Source organism: Lissotriton vulgaris, chromosome 2_1 (genome assembly GCF_964263255.1).
Source record: "Lissotriton vulgaris chromosome 2_1, aLisVul1.2, whole genome shotgun sequence".
Classification (NCBI taxonomy): domain Eukaryota; kingdom Metazoa; phylum Chordata; class Amphibia; order Caudata; family Salamandridae; genus Lissotriton; species Lissotriton vulgaris.
In genome coordinates, this window is record NC_141687.1 from 390,120,062 (window position 1) to 390,137,069 (window position 17,008).

General features: G+C 46.7%; 1 protein-coding gene and 1 pseudogene across 2 annotated transcripts in view; one reads left to right on the forward strand and one right to left on the reverse strand.

The window, feature by feature from the left end:
- The window catches only part of HYCC2 (hyccin PI4KA lipid kinase complex subunit 2), a 699,566-nt gene that overhangs the window by 121,881 nt on the left and 560,677 nt on the right, over window positions 1-17,008 (reverse strand). For both annotated transcript variants that reach the window (XM_086955234.1, XM_086955235.1), the window contains exon 8: window positions 3,516-3,611. In XM_086955234.1, the coding sequence (XP_086811360.1) occupies window positions 3,516-3,611 (96 nt within the window). The remainder of the gene's footprint in view (window positions 1-3,515; window positions 3,612-17,008) is intronic.
- On the forward strand, window positions 876-1,454 carry LOC147730426 (small ribosomal subunit protein uS11m pseudogene; annotated as a pseudogene).

The window sequence follows — 17,008 nt, forward strand, 5'->3', positions numbered from 1 at the left end:
TTGTCAACGGGAGAGACGTCATCATTGACGGGGGAGCCGCCGTCATCAACAGAGGAACAGTCTTCACTGTCATCGACAACTTGGTCAGAGTAATCTTCAGCGTCGACAGTCTAGGTATATTAGCTGTTGACAAGGATGTCATCGTCGAGGAAGACGAGGTTGTAGGCAGTGTGGAAATAGTGCTCGTGGTAGCTGTCTTCAACCCGCTGTGTATGTCTTCATCATCAATAGTGCAGACAATGCTATTTTCATGGATTAAGAGGCGCTCATCAAAGATCGGTCAGTAGATGGTGCAGATGCTGGTTTCTTGAAGGAGAGAGAGACCTTAGGAGGTGGTGTAGGCAGGTCAGACTTAGCTTTTTTTAGGCCTATTTGAGGAGACAGATGGTCTCTTTCTCCTTTCGCCTGGAAGAAACCTTACCTTTCTGAGGAGATTTTGAAGAATGTGCCCTCTTTAAGACCCATGAGTGTTTTTTGTTATGTTCCTCCAGAGAAGACTGAGATTGACATGATCTCTCCCTCTTCTGCGACTTTCTTGAGGAGGATAAAGAGTCCTCACTGTCATCATCAGACACCAGCTCCTTCCTGGTTTCAAGTTTTTGGCGCCATATCAGCAGCCTTCCATTTAAAGTCCATCCGTGTTTCAGTATAAAAGGTACAACAACCTTGCATTTTTTGACCTTATGAACTGGATAAAGACAATATATACAGTTCTGATGAGGATCATTCGAATGAAGCCAGTTCTTAATTTGAGCCGGTTGCTTCTGATGCTCAGCACCAGCACTTAATTGTCAACAAAGGCGCTTGTTGGTCTTGTAGGCTGCCCAGCGAAGCAATAGAAGCATCTAATGAATACTACACAGGGTTTGTAGGTCATGAACTCCCTCACTGCTGCTGTGTGCTGACTGCTTCTTTACCCTGCAAAGTCCACCAACACCACATGGGCTCGAAATGTTGCTTTGGGTCAAGGTGTGCACACAGGCATACAAAAGCTGCATGGATCAACAGAGAATATTAGTCGGACTCCTGAAGTCACAGAAACCTAAAGCTCAAGGAATGACCATCTCTCCCCACCAATATCAGGAGAAAAAAGAAGCTTAAGATGGGGAGAAAAGAAGAATGAAGAAATCCCAATAGCTCATATCATATCAACATAGAAAACGCACATTCAAGTCATGTCCCCTGAAAATGAGCCACTTACCCGTACCTCCTGTGGCACAGAAGTCTTGAAGAATGACAAGAAGAGCACAGCCATTTCAGAGCAAGCCGCTGGTATCTCCGCAGCATCAAAAGCCACTCGTAAAGGCGTATGCCATGTTCAAGTCATTGCGAAGGGTCTGGGGCCTGGTCGGATGACTGCCATAAAGGGCTCGACTATGGGAGTATTGGAAGTAATCTCCATCACTACAATGAATGCCAGCCATACAAAGCTCGGAGGATGTAGCAAGAAATGATTCCGGCAAAGTATAAATCCAATTATTGCCAAAACATCAGTCTTTAGTCTCTTAATTATAAAAAAAAGCAGGATGACTTTCATTTAGCAAAGCACGCAATGAAACAAATTATGTCTTAAATAAATGGCACAAGACAAGGAAAATGAAAGGAAAATAAAGTTACCTCCTTCTCTGTATAAGAAAATATTTTTGCTTTCATACCTTATTCATTCAAAGAATAACACTAGAATCTGTTTAAGGTGTTTTCATTTTTGATATGCTGCATAACTATTTTTCTTTTTATTGTTATTACTTAATTTCTCACATACAGATAGTAGTGCAAAATTCCTTGTTAAAAAAATATATACACCTTCACTTGCGACCATCTGCCACAAGGTGGCGCTGTCCATCTAATTTGGAGATGATCTCAATAACAGTTAAATATTAATTCAATATACATTAAAATTACTATTACCAGCAGCCCAAGCCATTCTTATAACTAAACCTGCCTCTATGATCCTGCCTGTTTTTACCTTTGAAAATAAAGGTTGTATGTTTCAAAGAAACTCAGGGCAGTTTTCTTCTTTACATATATCATATATGGTGACTTATATGTCTTTATTTGGTCAAAAGTAAGTTTTACATGTCATAACGGCAGTTTTTGAGCCTAATATGGTGTTTTTCAGGATGCATATGTATATGCATATTATCTATATATATGGGTATTTATGTGTATATATATTGTATATATATATATATATATATATATATATATATATATATATATATATATATATATATATATATATATATATATATATGTATGTAGACATATGCATATTATTGGCTATTGCTCCGGGATCCCGCACGTGGGCAGGACTATTCAGTGAATAGGACTATTGATGAGTATCCCCTTTAAGAGAATTGTGTTATTACTACTATTTACAGCATGGCAGGGGCAATGTTGTGGTGCAGGCTGCTGTGGCCTCCTGATGAGAGCCCTGGCACAGATTTTTTAAAACATTTTTTTACAACTTAAGCACTGAACGAAGCCTCTTCTTACCACAGGTAGAACAGGCCATGGAAAAAAAACTCCCTATCTGACATGATGAAGTCAGAATTGAAGTCAAGATATACAGACAGACTGGTGTTGATAAATCTGTATACCCCTGAAGTAATAAGGTTTGGAATTCCATGAATAGTTCAGAACAGGTATAACTGAGCTGACTTCAGTGGAGACTCCCAAGCATGACGTGCGGTAGAAAATCTGAGGGACTGGAGCTTCTCACAGGAGTATTCTAGAGGGCAGGGGAATCTGATTGGTTCAAACCTAAGTTTGGTCTCTTTTTTAAAAAGGACTAGGACATGTTACAAAACCAAAGGGCTTAGGGCCTTTCTAGTCTGTATTTAAAGTTGCACTGCTATTATAAGGTACCGTGGGACTGCCATCTCGATGACGGAGAATGATTTAAGCATGTGAATCTATGAAAGTTCCAATACTGGAGTAAATAAAACCTTTGCATTAAACATGACTATATCCTTTTGTGTAGTAGAATATAATGCCTATTATTTTTAAGAACAATTACCTTGCCATCATAATAAATCACATTTTCTGCATGCTAAAATTCATGTTTTGCTGCATATAAGGTTGTGGACTGTTGTCTGTAGGCTGCTGTGTCAATCAAAAGGGCTCTGGTAGATATAAATACTAGACTGACTAATAAGCAAGTGTTTTTTAATCAATGTTTTTGGGCATGTTTTTGCTGGCATATACATAGCATGTCTTCTTTCGTTTCATTTTTCTAGATTTTGTAAGTGATGTTAGGGTAGCACTGTGGATTTACTATTAGTAGCAATATGTTGATGTTCCAGGTTGTGGGATGTTTACTCTAGCTTTTTAATAAATGATAGAGAATGTTAAACAAGGGCTATCGCAATTTGCTATCATGAAGAGCAACGCCCGTAATGTACTCTGAGCAATAAGAAAAGAGAGGATGTCTATGAACTATATCTCCTGAGATAGACATCCAGTTACAGGTAGAGGAATTTCTTCTACTTCCCAAAGTGATTGATGCTACTTACCGGGAGCCCATCCTGCAGAGTGACTGATATGAAGAGGGAGGCATATAAACAATGGCTGAGTTGTAGCACAGCATCAGAAAGCTTAAAACTTCAAACCTAGAATAGAAAGATCATTATTTATCAAAGAGCAGAGGGAAAAGTTAATTAATTAATTACAGGGGTGCAGATTCAATGTAGAAGACAAAAGAAGATACTATGCAAATGGTTAACTTTTATTGATAGAGGTGAATCAAATGAAAGTCTATTACATAAACGTTTTTAGGCAGGAGACCAAGTGATGGCGTAGGCATCTTTAACCAAACCCACAACTTGAATGATCTCAAGATCAGGCACAACAGAAGCCTGCATCAAGTTGAATCAAGATTTGCCTGTGGCATGCCAAGTGAGGTTCTTTTCAGAGAAACTTTAAGTGAAGGCTGGCTTCTTCCGTTTTTGTTGTCTAACTCCCTTGTAGTTGCTACAACAGTAAGGGGCCGATTAGGATGGAGGATTTTCCGCCTCCTCCGGGCCGGCGGAAGCCACCTCCGGCCCGGAGGAGGCGGAAAATCCTCTGCGGAGTCACCAAAGACCCACCGCCAAATTAGGATGGCTGGTGGGTCTGGAATTCCGTCCGCCGCTTTTCCGCCGCGGTCGGCTTCCGACCGCGGCGGAAAAGCTATAACATGGCAGGCGGTGTCTATGAGACACCGTCCGCCATATTATGATGTATGTGTAAAACTGCTTTTCCAAGGCGGCTTTTCCGCCATGGAAAAGCATACGGACATTCACTTTGGGGGCCCGTTGCGGGCCCCCTGGGTGAATGGGGGGTGGGGGGTGTACATGGGGGGTACCTATGGTACCCCCCTGCATTTGCGTGCACAAAGCGGCAGGCACCGTGCGGTCCCTGCCGCTTTGTGCATGTAAATGTAACACATGCTTTTTTAACATTGCGGCGGGTGCAGCTTGAAGCTGCACCCGCCGCAATGTTAAATATGGAGGATGTGACCGCCACCCTGGCGGTCACATCCTAATCAGGACGGAGGGAACGCCGCAGCCCCTGCGGACGTTCCCTCCTCCTCAAGGGTGGCGGACGGACGCAAGTCCGTCCGCCATCCTAATCGGCCCCTAAATGTAGAGGCTATGCTAAAAGCGACCCAAATCAACCTGTTTAACGATGTCAAAAAGACGGAGCGTTTTAGAACACAACAAATGCACGGTTCATTGCTCAAAACATTTCATGGGGCTGATGAGAGAGGCTTTTTGTTATCAAACTCAATGGTGCTAATTGCATTAACCTAGGAAGGATGAAGTGCTGAGCGAACCTGCTGGATATAAACCTATGACAACAGGGTTCTTATCATGTACATGCATGCAATGAAGGCATGAGATCACTTTAAACCCAAGGACCATCCTACAAGAAGTAAACCAGCCACAGCATCTATCTATATATAGGAATGCTCCTATAGCTCAAATGTGTTAAGCAGTGATTTAGGGTTCTGTGGGGACACTAAAGTGGGTCATGGGCTTATAGGAATCTATTCAGTTGGCTAATTTCATCTTTGGACTACTTATTCATTCGCTGTATGCCTCTTCGCGCAGTTTAGCACAGACGGCCTCTATACGTCCCATGCCTGGAACACCGGGTTTTCCAATAACACACATTGCCACAGGAGATTTTAGTTTTACTGGATTACCATGCGACTGGTCAACCTTCACACAGAGCCGCCAGAATGAGCCTGAGTTGCAGCACAAGCACTTTAAATAACTCGCTGTTTACCCACTGCACAACTTTTTTACTTATTTCAACATGGACAACTTTCTCACGTTCCTTGCCTGAAATGCTGCGCTCATGATTCATACAGCCTATCGAGGTTCTAGTACCATTAAACCAGCATTTACCGCTGTTTACCCACAGCACACCTTTTCCATCATAGATGGCTTTAACACATCCCATGCCTTGAACACTTAGTTCATGACTATATGCACTGCCGTGGTTCAAGTACCTTTGTACCATCAAGCCAGCATTTATTGGATCTTCTTGGCCACGCCGAGAATCTTGCACCATTCCATAACTTTCACTACATATTGTTTTTGATTTGAGCACAATACACATCTATGTGCAAAATTAATAAGTTACTTACCTTCGGTAACACTTTTTCTGGTGGATACAGTATCTGCCTGTGGATTCCTCACCTTTTGAATTAGCCGAATGCGCAGCATTCCACTGAAACTTTTCTCCTCAGCTCTCCCATGTCGACGAGGATGTCACAATGGAACGGATCCACACACGACTCCGCGTGACGTCTTTGGAGCCATAAGAAGACCTCGTCGACTAAACTTTCAGTGCCTTCGAGGCAAACTGGTGAATTGACAACAGTTTCACAAGTGTACACAGTATACAAACACAGCCCACATTGGAAATTCTTCATCATAGACATTTCCTAAAGCCAAGCATCACATGACTCAAACAATAAATCACACAAGAAAGACATTGATTATTTTTCGGTATAATAGGCAGACAGGCAACGTGGAGGGGAGTGGGTCAGTGAGGAATCCACAGACAGATACTATATCCACTCGACAAAGCGTTACCGAGGTAAGTAACTTGTTCTCAATCAATCAATCAATCAAAACACTTGTATAGCGCGCTACTCACCCGGAAGGGTCTCAAGGCGCTTCGGGGAAGGGGGCCGCTACTGCTAAGGCGAACTGCTAAGGCGAGGTGGTCATGGGTCAGCCGAAGGTGGATGGGGAGAGAGTTCCATGTCTTGGCCGCCAGGTAGGAGAAGGATCTGCCTCCGGCGGTGGCTCTACGGATGCGTGGTACTGCGGCGAGGGCGAGGCTGGCCGACCGTAGCTGGTGGGTGGGCGTGTGGAAGGTCAGGCGGTCGTTGAGGTACTTGGGGCCCAGGTTGTGGAGAGATTTGTGTGCGTGGGTGAGAAGCCTGAACGTGATCCTCTTGTTGACGGGGAGCCAATGCAGGTTCCTCAGGTGGCCGGAGATGTGGCTGCGTTGAGGGATGTCCAGGATGAGTCGGGCGGAGGCGTTCTGGATGCGCTGTAGTCTTTTCTGTAGCTTGGCTGTAGTCTTTTCTGTAGCTTGGCTGTGGTTCCGTCGTAGAGGGTGTTTCCGTAGTCCAGCCGGCTGGTGACGAGGGCCTGGGTGACCGTTTTCCTGGTTTTGATCGGGATCCATCGGAAGATCTTGCGGAGCATGCGGAGGGTGTGAAAGCATGAAGAGGAGACGGGTTGACTTGTCTGGTCATCGAGAGGGAGGAGTCCAGGATGAAGCCCAGGTTGCGTGCGTGGTCTGTCGGCTTGGGGGCGGTGCCCAGGGCTGGGGGCCACCAGGAGTCGTCCCAGGCGGAGGGTGATGGTCCAAGGATGAGGACTTCCGTCTTGTCTGAGTTCAGTTTCAAGCGGCTGTTCTTCATCCACTCGGCGACGTCTTTCATCCCTTCGTGGAGGCTGGTTCTGGCGGTGTCGGGGTCTCTGGTGAGGGAGAGGATCAGCTGGGTGTCGTCGGCGTATGAGATGATGTTGAGGTTGTGTTGGCGTGCGATGGCTGCGAGAGGTCTCATGTAGATGTTGAAGAGGGTGGGGCTGAGTGATGATCCTTGCGGGACGCCGCAGATGACTTCGGTGGCCTCGGAACGAAACGGGGGGAGGCGGACTCTCTGTGTTCTTCCTGCGGGGAACGAGATGATCCACTTCAATGCCTTCTCTTGGATGCCGGTGTTGCTGAGGCGTTGGACTAGGGTGCGGTGGCAGACAGTGTCGAACGCTGCGGAGAGGTCCAGGAGGATGAGGGCCGCTGTTTCCCCGTTGTCGAGAAGGGCTCGGATGTCGTCGGTGGCTGCGATTAGGGCAGTCTCGGTGCTGTGGTTGGCTCTGAAACCGGACTGCGAGGGGTCGAGGGATCCATTAGTCTCGAGGAAGGCGGCAAGCTGTCTGTTGGCAATCTTCTTGATGACTTTGGCAGGAAAAGGGAGGAGCGAGATAGGGCGGAAGTTTTTGAGGTCGGTGGGGTCCGCTGTTGGTTTCTTCAGTAGGGCGCTGAGCTCAGCATGCTTCCAACTCTCCGGGAAGGTGGCGGTGTCGAAGGAGGTGTTGATGAGGTCTCGGAGTTGGGGTGCGATGGTGGAGTCGGCCTTGTTGAAGACGTGGTGGGGGCAGGGGTCAGTCGGAGATCCGGAGTGGATGGTGTTCACCGTGCGGGCTGTGTCTTCGGTGGTCACTGCGGTCCAGGTGCGGAGGGTTGTGGTGGGGTGCGTTGGTTGGGCGGTTGGGTGCGAGGATGGTGTGCCGAAGCTGTTGTGGATGTCGGCAATCTTACGGTGGAAGAACGAGGCGAGGGAGTCGCAGAGATCTTGTGATGGGGTGATGTCGTTGTTGCCGGTGCTGGGGTTGGAGAACTCCTTGACGATGCTGAAGAGTTCCTTGCTGTCGTGGGCGTTGTTGTCCAGTCGATCCTTCAGTGATTTCTTGTTGGTGGTGTGGATGAGCTGGTGGTGCTTGCGGGTCGCGTGTTTGAGGGCGGTCATGTTGTCAGTGGTCCGGTCGAGGAGCCAGGCTTTCTCGAGGGTGCGGCAGGTCTTTTTGGAGTCCTTGAGTTAGTCGGTGAACCAGGGGGCCTTCTTGTTTCTGGGTTTGCTGGGAGGGTTCTTCAGTGGTGCGAGGTCGTTGGCGCAGGCGGTCAGCCACTGCGTGAAGTTACGGGCTACTTCGTTGGGGTACGGTGTGCTGGCAGGTGGGTTCTGGCTGAGGGAGGTGGTGAGCTGGTCGGCGGTGATCTTGCTCCAGCTTCTGTGAGGAGCCTGTTGCGGGTGGTGGTGGGTTGTGGTTTTTCTGAAGCTGAAGTGGACGCAGCTGTGGTCGGTCCAGTGAAGTCCGGTGGAGTGGCTGAAGGCAATGTGCTTGCTGGATGAGAAGACGGAGTCAAGCGTGTGGCCAGCGTAGTGGGTGGGGGTGTTGACCAGTTGCTTGAGTCCGAGGTTTGCGAGGTTGTCCAGCAGGGCGGCAGTGTTGCGGTCCTTATTGTTCTCCAGGTGGAAGTTGCGGTCCCCTAGGAGGATGTAGTCGGCGGAGGGGAGGGCGTGTGGGCTGATGAAGTCCGTGATGTCTTCGCTGAATTGTGTGCGTGGTCCCGGGGGTCTGTAGATGAGGGTGCCTCTGAGGGTCGTCTTTGGGTCGGTGTGAATCTGGAAGTGGAGGTGCTCGGCGGCGGCGAAGGTGTTGTTGGAGTCGGTCGTGATGCGGATGGTGTTCTTGTGGACAATGGCGATGCCTCCTCCGGTCTTGTTGACGCGGTCCCTCCTGATGATCTTGTATCCATCCGGGATGGCGATGGCGACGGGGGCTGAGGAGGCGTTCATCCAGGTTTCAGTGAGTAACGCGACGTCTGGTGATGTTGTGTCGAGCAGGTTCCAGAGTTCGACGGAGTGTCTGTGGATGGAGCGGGTGTTGAGCAGGATGCACTTGAGATCGCTGCTGGGGTTTGGCTTTGCGGGCGCGGTGCATGTTCGGAGGCAGGTGAACTTGCAGGTTGTGCAGGTGAAGGGTCCGTGGAAGCGTTTCGGGGCGGCTCGGCAGCAGGCAGGGTTCCGGCCGGCATTGAGTACGATGAGGGCGGCGGCGTCGTATGTCTGTCGGGTCGACTTGCATCGTCGGTGGGGGCCAGGGGTCCTGGCGTTGGGCGCGGTCCAGGCGCGGACGGGCGCAGACGGGCTTGCCTTTGGCGCGCCCTCGGCGCGCCCGCTGCGCGTGACCGCTGCGCGTCCGTGCGGTCGCCATTTATGGCGAAGTGGGAGGGAGGGAGGAGCAGCTGGGAGGCGGGAGCGGGAAGGGCACAGAAGAAAAAGGGGGCGTGGCCGCGAGCACGGCGGCGGGAAGCGGGGCGGGCAGTGACAATACAATACAGCACTGGGGAAACAGAAATGCAATGCGAATAACAAGACTTGAGAAGAAAGATTAAAACAGCACAGATGGGAAAAGAAACTGGTGTTAAACGGCACAAATGGGGAAATAAACAGACAAACTGAGATATTCGGCACAAATGGGGAAAAAGAGAGATAGCACACGCAGATACGGCGAGGGTCGGGATAAGCGAGGCAGGCTCTGCGAGCAGCAGTGGGGCGAGGAGCACACGCAGCAGCTGGTGGCCGTGCGGCGCAGGGGTGTCCTGAGACAGGTCACCTTCTGGTGGATACATCTGACTGTGGATTCCTTACCTTTTTAATTGAATCCCCAAGCAGTCTCGCTCACGCCCGAGAGTGTGCCTGCCTGCCTACCTAAACCAAAAAATCCTGCAGTACGGAAAGTGCAAAATGGCCGTCCCTCCTTACCTCCAAATCCAAGCAATGGTGCTTCGCAAAAGTGTGCAGGGAGGCACAAGTTGCCGCCTTGCAAATGTCTACCACAGGGACACCTCTAGATAAAGCCAAAGAAGAAGACTTAGCTCTGGTAGAATGAGCTTGAATACCTTCAGGAGGCTTCTTCTTGGCCAATGTGTAGCAGATCTCGATACAGAGGATGATCCATCTGGACAGCGTTCTTATGAGGACAGCCTTGCCCTTCATCTTGCCTACATATTAGATGAAGAGTTGACAGAACCAAGGACCTAAAGTCCTCGGTTCTGTCCAAGTGGAAGCTGACTCTACCTCTTGGGGTCCAGGCGATTAAGTCTCTCTTCCTCCTTCGAAGGGTGATGGTAGAACGTGGGTAAGGTGATGGAATGCCCTAATTGGAAAAGAGTGACTACCTTAGGCAGGAAAGCAGCTCTGTTCCTAAGAACCATCTTATCCTCATGGAATGATGTAAAAGAAGGCTTGGAGCTAAGAGCCTGCAACTCACTCACCCTCCTTGCGGAAGTGATTGCAACCAAAAATATAGTTTTAAATGCTAGGAACCTTAAGGGACAACTATGTAATGATTCAAAGGGTGAACCCATCAAGAAAATAAGAACCAAATTCAAATCCCACTGAGGCATGATGAAGGGAGTGGGAGGAAACCTAATTGTGATACCTTTAATGAATCTCAAAACTATGGGAGATTTAAACAACAAGGGTTGATGTGGTAAACAGAGAACGGCCAACAAGGCAGACAAGGAACCTTTAACAGTAGCTACTGCACAACCCTGTTGTGGTAGGGAAAGAGACAAACCCAGAACATCAGACAAATGGGCCTCCAAAGGATCAATCTCTATCCACACGATTTAACATTATTGGCCCACCTACCAGAATAGACCGATTTGGTGGAATGTCTTCTGGTTGATAATATAACATCCACTACATCCGGTGGGAGAGCGAAAGAGCTCAGGTTGCCCCATTCAATCTCCAGGCATGAAGGTGCAGGCTCTGGAGGTGGGGGTGTAGAACATGTCCCTGTGACTACGAGAGGAGGTCTGCCCTAGGAGGGAGATGGAGAAGAGGGTGCAAGAAGAGATAAAGAAGATCTGTGCACCACACCCTTCGCAGCCAATCCGTGGTGATCAATATGACTTGTGCCGATCTTGGCGAATCTTCCTCAGAACTCAAGGAATCAAGGGTATGGGAGGAAACAAATAACAAAGCTGTGATAGTGTAACATCCCCTGGTCACCTGGTGCTCCTCTCTTGGAATGTAAATGGAGTACAGGAAAAAATCAAACGGGAAGTAGTATTGCAATATATTAAGGGGCGGGCACCAGATATTGTACTGCTCCAAGAAACTCATATATAGGGCACGTTCGATTGTGCACTTAATAGATGGGGCTACAAATTGGCTGCACACGAGGGATATACCAGGAATTCAAGAGGGGTGGGCATATTAGTAAGGAAGGCATTTCTCTTTACTGTTCAAGCTGAGACGCCTGACCCACTTGGGCGATTAGTGACATTTCCTGGAACCATGGTACGGTAGACTTTTGCACATCATCTCGCTCTACGTTCCGCAGCGGTTCCACTCCTCTGTGCTAGTGGATCTAGGTGTCCACCAAGTGAAATTGCCCCAAGGTGACATACTGATTGGAGGGGACTGCAATGCAGCTCTTGATGGAGAAATAGATCGTTGGCGGCCAAGGTTATCAAAAACATCAGTCAACTATTTCGAGGAAAATAAGGGGTCAGTGAACTCACAACAAATTCTATAGGAAGGCTTCAAGGCTGTAACAAGGGGTCAAGGCACATCCCTGGTTACCTCGTACAAGAAGGAAAAGGCAAGGTAACTTACAGAGATATAAGAAGAGAGTATGAGGCCTGAATTAGAGCTGCTGTGGGCGGATACCCCCGAATCACAGCACAAACTACAGATCAAACAGGAGGAATATTGTATTGTATTGTAATTGAATTTATATAGCGCTTACTACCCCTGACGAGGCGTTGAAGCGCTTTTTCGGCGGGTAGCACGCTACTCCGGGACCCATAGAGGATTAGTGAAACATGCAAGTACATATTAAGTGGTGAATAGGTTAGTCAGTTATTTGGATTTGGAATGATAGCAGAAGGATAGAGGAGGACAAACGTTTGTATTTATCGCTTGTTGAAGCATGCTATTAAGGAAGCCTATAAAGGGTTGGTGGTGAATTAATTTGGTGAAATATGAGGTAATTTCAGTGGTGGATATTAGTCTGTTACTTGGAGTGAGAAGGATAGCAGAGGGATAGAAGGGGAAGAAAGATTTGCATTCCTGTAGCACTTGTTACCCCTGATGGGTGTTGAAACGCTTTTCTGGCGAGTAGCATGCCGCTCCGGAACCCATAAAGGATTAGTGTTGAAAATTAGTATAGTATAAATAGGAAGTAATTTGAGTAGTAGATATGTTATTCAGTTATTTGGGCAGTATATTAGTATAGTTAAATATGGAATTTGAGAAGTGAACATCTTAGTCTGTTAATTTTGATGGAAAAGGATAGTGGAGGGATAAAAGAGTGAAGGATTTTTTTTAAAACATTTTTTTTTAGGTCTTAGCAGTAGGAAGAGGCTTTTGGATGAGTAAAAATGAGTTTTGGAGGAGAGGAGTCAGAGGGGAGAGTTTAGAAAGGTATGTTTTAGGGGATCGGTGTAGTAAAAAGAGGTGACAGATGATGCAAGGAGGGGTAGAGTAGGAGAGAGTCTAAAAAGGGTTATTTTGGCGATCATAGTAGTGGTATGGGGTTTGGAATACATGAGAGAGTGGATGTAGAGGATATATTGATAGATGTATAGGATGAGAGATAGGGTAGTGCATTGGAAGGAGTAGTAGAAAGAAGTTTGAGATGAGTCAGAAGGTTGGGCTAGAAGATATATTGAGCGAAGTATAGGCTGAGAAATAGGCTAGTGCATTGGAAATGCTAAATTAGAAGAAAGAGATAAATATATAGATCCATTAGTACATTGAAAGTATATAGATACATAAAAGAAGTAAGTATATTTAGATTAAATATATTGATAGAGGCACAGGTTGAGAAATAGGGTAGTGCATTGGATATGCTTTTCAGGAGAAAAGTAACAGACACACAGATCCAAGTACATGGAAGGTACGTACATGCACAATGGAAGTTTGTACATGTCGAACAATGATGATTTTTATTTATTGAATAATATTATTTATTTATTTATTTTTCTTCTCTCTTAACAACAAATTATTTTACATGCTTTATAAAGTAATACACAAAGATAGGTACATATCAATAGTGAAAACAAATGCTTATATACAGAGGGATATGCTGTAAATGTATGTTTCCGTATGGTGCTTATGTGGGAAAGAGCCAAATCTTGAGTAGTTTTCTGGAGATAAGGTGGTTGTCGGTGGATCTTATGTTGGGGGGTAAAGAGTTCCATAGTTTGGCTGCTTGAACAGAGCAGGATGTGCCACCCATGGTTTTTTTTCTTGTATGGTGGGATTTTGAGGCGGGATGCTTCTTTAGAGCGGAGGTTCCTTTGTTGAATGTGTTTGGTGATTTTATTCCTGATGAAGAGTGGTCCTATTCCATGTATTGCTTTGTGGGTAATACAAAGCAGCTTGCACGTTGATCTTCTGGCAACCGGTAACCAATGCAGGGCTTTCAAGGCAGGGGAGATGTGGTCTCGTGGTTTGATATGCAAGAGTAGTCTGGCAGCCGAGTTCTGAATCCGATTGTAGTCTTTTCATGGTCGTTAAAGGTGATCTGTGGTAGAGGCTATTGGCGCAATCCAGTTTGGATAGAACAAGGGAGATGGTAGCTTGGACCCTGTGTGGAAATCCCAAATGAGGGAAAATTCGTCGCAGCGTTTTTATAGTAGCAAAGCTTGATCTTGCTAGTTTATCCACCTGGGCTTACATCGACAGCTTGGAGTCCATTGTCATTCCGAGGTTTCTTACTTCCTTCGATACTTTAGGCAGTGATCCCAGTTCATCAAGCCATGCGGCAAGCGGGTTGTAATTTTTCTAATCGCCACACGTGAGCATTTCAGTTTTTGAAGCATACAATTTGATATGGCTCCAAGTCATCCACTGATCCACGGCTCTGAGACAGCTGAAAATTGGTGATTTTCCAATGTCTTTGGGGCATTCCAGTTGAAGGAGTATTTGCGTGTCATCTCCATAGTTGTAGCACATGAGGTGAAATTTATTGATCAGTACTGGTAAAGACTTCATGTAGATGTTGAAAATCATGGGCGAGATGATAGAACCTTGAGGGACCCCTGCTTTTGTGGAGTACGGTTTGGACAAGAAAAATGGGGTATGGATGACATTAGTTGGAGCTGACAGAAACTGAAGTGATGAAGGCGATCCATGCACTAATAACAGGTATGGCAATGGGCCCTAATGGTCTACCGATTGAGCTATACAAGGTGACCGCTTCCACAATTGCACCATATTTACAGAAAATGTTTCAGGAGAGTGTCCTGCTAGGGAAGCTCCTTGAAAATCAGAGACTCCCCAATATAGTTGTGATCCACAAAGTAGGGAAACCTCCGGATGACTGCGCCTCGTACAGGCCAATCTCTCTGCTTAATGCAGAATTAAAGATCCTTGCCAAGATCCTAGCGACCAACCACCTGGGCCCGTTAATGCACGAACTGGTCCACCCCGCCAATTCAGGATTCATGCCATACAGAGACACAGCGCTTCACCTTAGGCGACTACATGGAGTGTTAGGAAGGGCTGCAAGTATTAGAGAAGAGGCAGTAGTAGTATCCTTAGATGCCAGAAAAGCTTTCGATATGATTGAATGGTCCTTCCTGTTTGCCGTCCTAGAGCGGATGGACTTTGGGAGTAGTTTCATAGCATGGATCAGACTGCTATACACTAATCCCCTTGCACAGGTTGACAGTAAACTGGGGCCGATTAGTCTCCACAGAAGTAAACAGCAGGGTTGGTAATACGCCGAAATTCGAACACGGGAAGGAGTACTTTGCACTTCGTGCTTCCGAATCGTCGACTGTACTTCAAGACTGTTTTTTTCCCCCTCTTATTCGGAGGTTGCATTGAGGCACTGAATATTTGCATTAACAGTGATTTTAGGTTTTTGCCGTACTTGAGGTGACCGCAATATAGATGTGTGGCTGAATTTGCGATTACCGTTTACACTGCCTCTGCGCTGGATACTTGAGTTTCGAACCCTGATGAAGTCTGAGGTTATGTGCCTGTAGACGAAGTACGTGTTGGCTCAATTTGTGGCTACATGTGATGCTGAAGGAGTGAAGCATACTGTATTTGGACATATATGAAAACTGAATAAACCACAATGAAAACGGATTAAGAAGACTTTGATTTGGACTGATTACGTTTTTCTGTGAATGTGGTTCAGGATTTTGCTATTTGTTTTTTTTGTCCCCTACCCCCACTAATATTTGCCTTGGTGCTGGAACCTCTAGCAGCCTTGATACGGGGCGATCCCCTTATTAGATGTCTTAAATGGACAATAGAATGGGAAGATAGAATTTTCCTTTACACTGACGGTATTCTCCCTTATTTGGCTAAACCTTATTCCTACCTACGCAGGGTGCTACAAATTTTCACCCTATACCAAAATTATTCTGGATACACCATAAATTGGGATAAGTCACTCAAATATATCCTGTGGGGTGGAAACCCGAGACTTCTTAAGGAATGTGAGGCCCGGGTGGTGACAGACGGATTTAAGTACTTGGGGATCTAAGTAACTAGAGAACCATCATAGTTTCAGAGCCGGAATCTAAACCCTCTGCTGCACAATTGCAGGAAGACGTGAGACACTGGAGGTCGTTCCCCTTGTCACTGTTGGGCAGGGCAGCCTCTATAAAATGATGGTGCTTCCCTTTTTTATATATGTTTTACAAAATACTCCATATGTGGTGCCCCTCGGATACTTCAAGGCGGCAGAAACTGAATTAAGGACACTCCTTTGGGATGGTGGAACTCTGTGAATTGAGCTACACAAACTGACCAAAAGCTGGTATCATGGGGGGATCGCGCTTCCAGCATTTCAATCATACTGCGGGGCAACGCAATTGACAATAGTTAATAAATGGGTACATGTAACCCACAATGATACAGCCTACAACATGGACAGACACAACATGTCACCCAGTAGCAATATATGGGGGAAAACACGCAATACCACTCCACTCCCCAACATCATCAACAACTAAATTATGGCACACAGCAGCAAAGGCGTTGGGCTGGAATGACAAAATTACCTTGGCTACACCGCTGTGGGAATCTAGAGCACTGGGATCACAGGGAAACCAACCAGGTTTTGATAAATGGGATTTAATCGGCCGCTCCAAGGAGGGCGACCTCTGGGTGGGTTAGAATATTTGCGGACCTCCAAAAAGACTAAGATTTGGCTCCCACAGTGGCCTTTCGATACCTCCAAGTCAGAAATGCAGTAAACCAAACTATTTTGCGGGTGAGGACCTTCCAGTCTCCTCCCTCTTGGATGATAGGCTTTAAGATGATTATTTGAATACAAAAGCAATATCACTCGCCTACCGAAAGATATTAAATAATCCCCCAGACAAGCTTGAGGAATTGAGATCCAAATGGGAGGAGGACGTGGGCCGACTGGACGACGAGGACTGGCTGGAGGCATTGGCGTCACCAAGGGAAGTGGCGATTCGGTCCCAATTCAAACGGTTTCAACTGACATTGCTGCACAGGTCATACTACTCACGTGCTACACTAGTCTAAATGAACAGACACACCTCTACACACTGTCCAAAGTCTGTGGCCAAAAGGACACCTTTTTCCATCTATGGTGGTGCTACCACAAGATTGCCACGCACATGTACCAACTCTGTGGCAGGGAGTCGGCAATCTCACCCCAAACGTATTTATTAAATGTGTGGGGCACAACTGACCTGACGAGGGGGTAGAGACTGGGCCACATTAGGTTTTGTGGTAGCTAAATGCAACATAACGAGGAAATGGGGGCCAAGTCCAGCCCGATTTTCAAGGACTATGCGAACGACATGGGCTGGTGTATGCAAGTAGAGAGGGCGGTCTATGAAAGTAAGTTATGCCCACATAAATGGACAAAGATCTGGAGGAAGTAGAAAAAAAGTAGGGGGATGCTCTGTCAACCAGTTCACA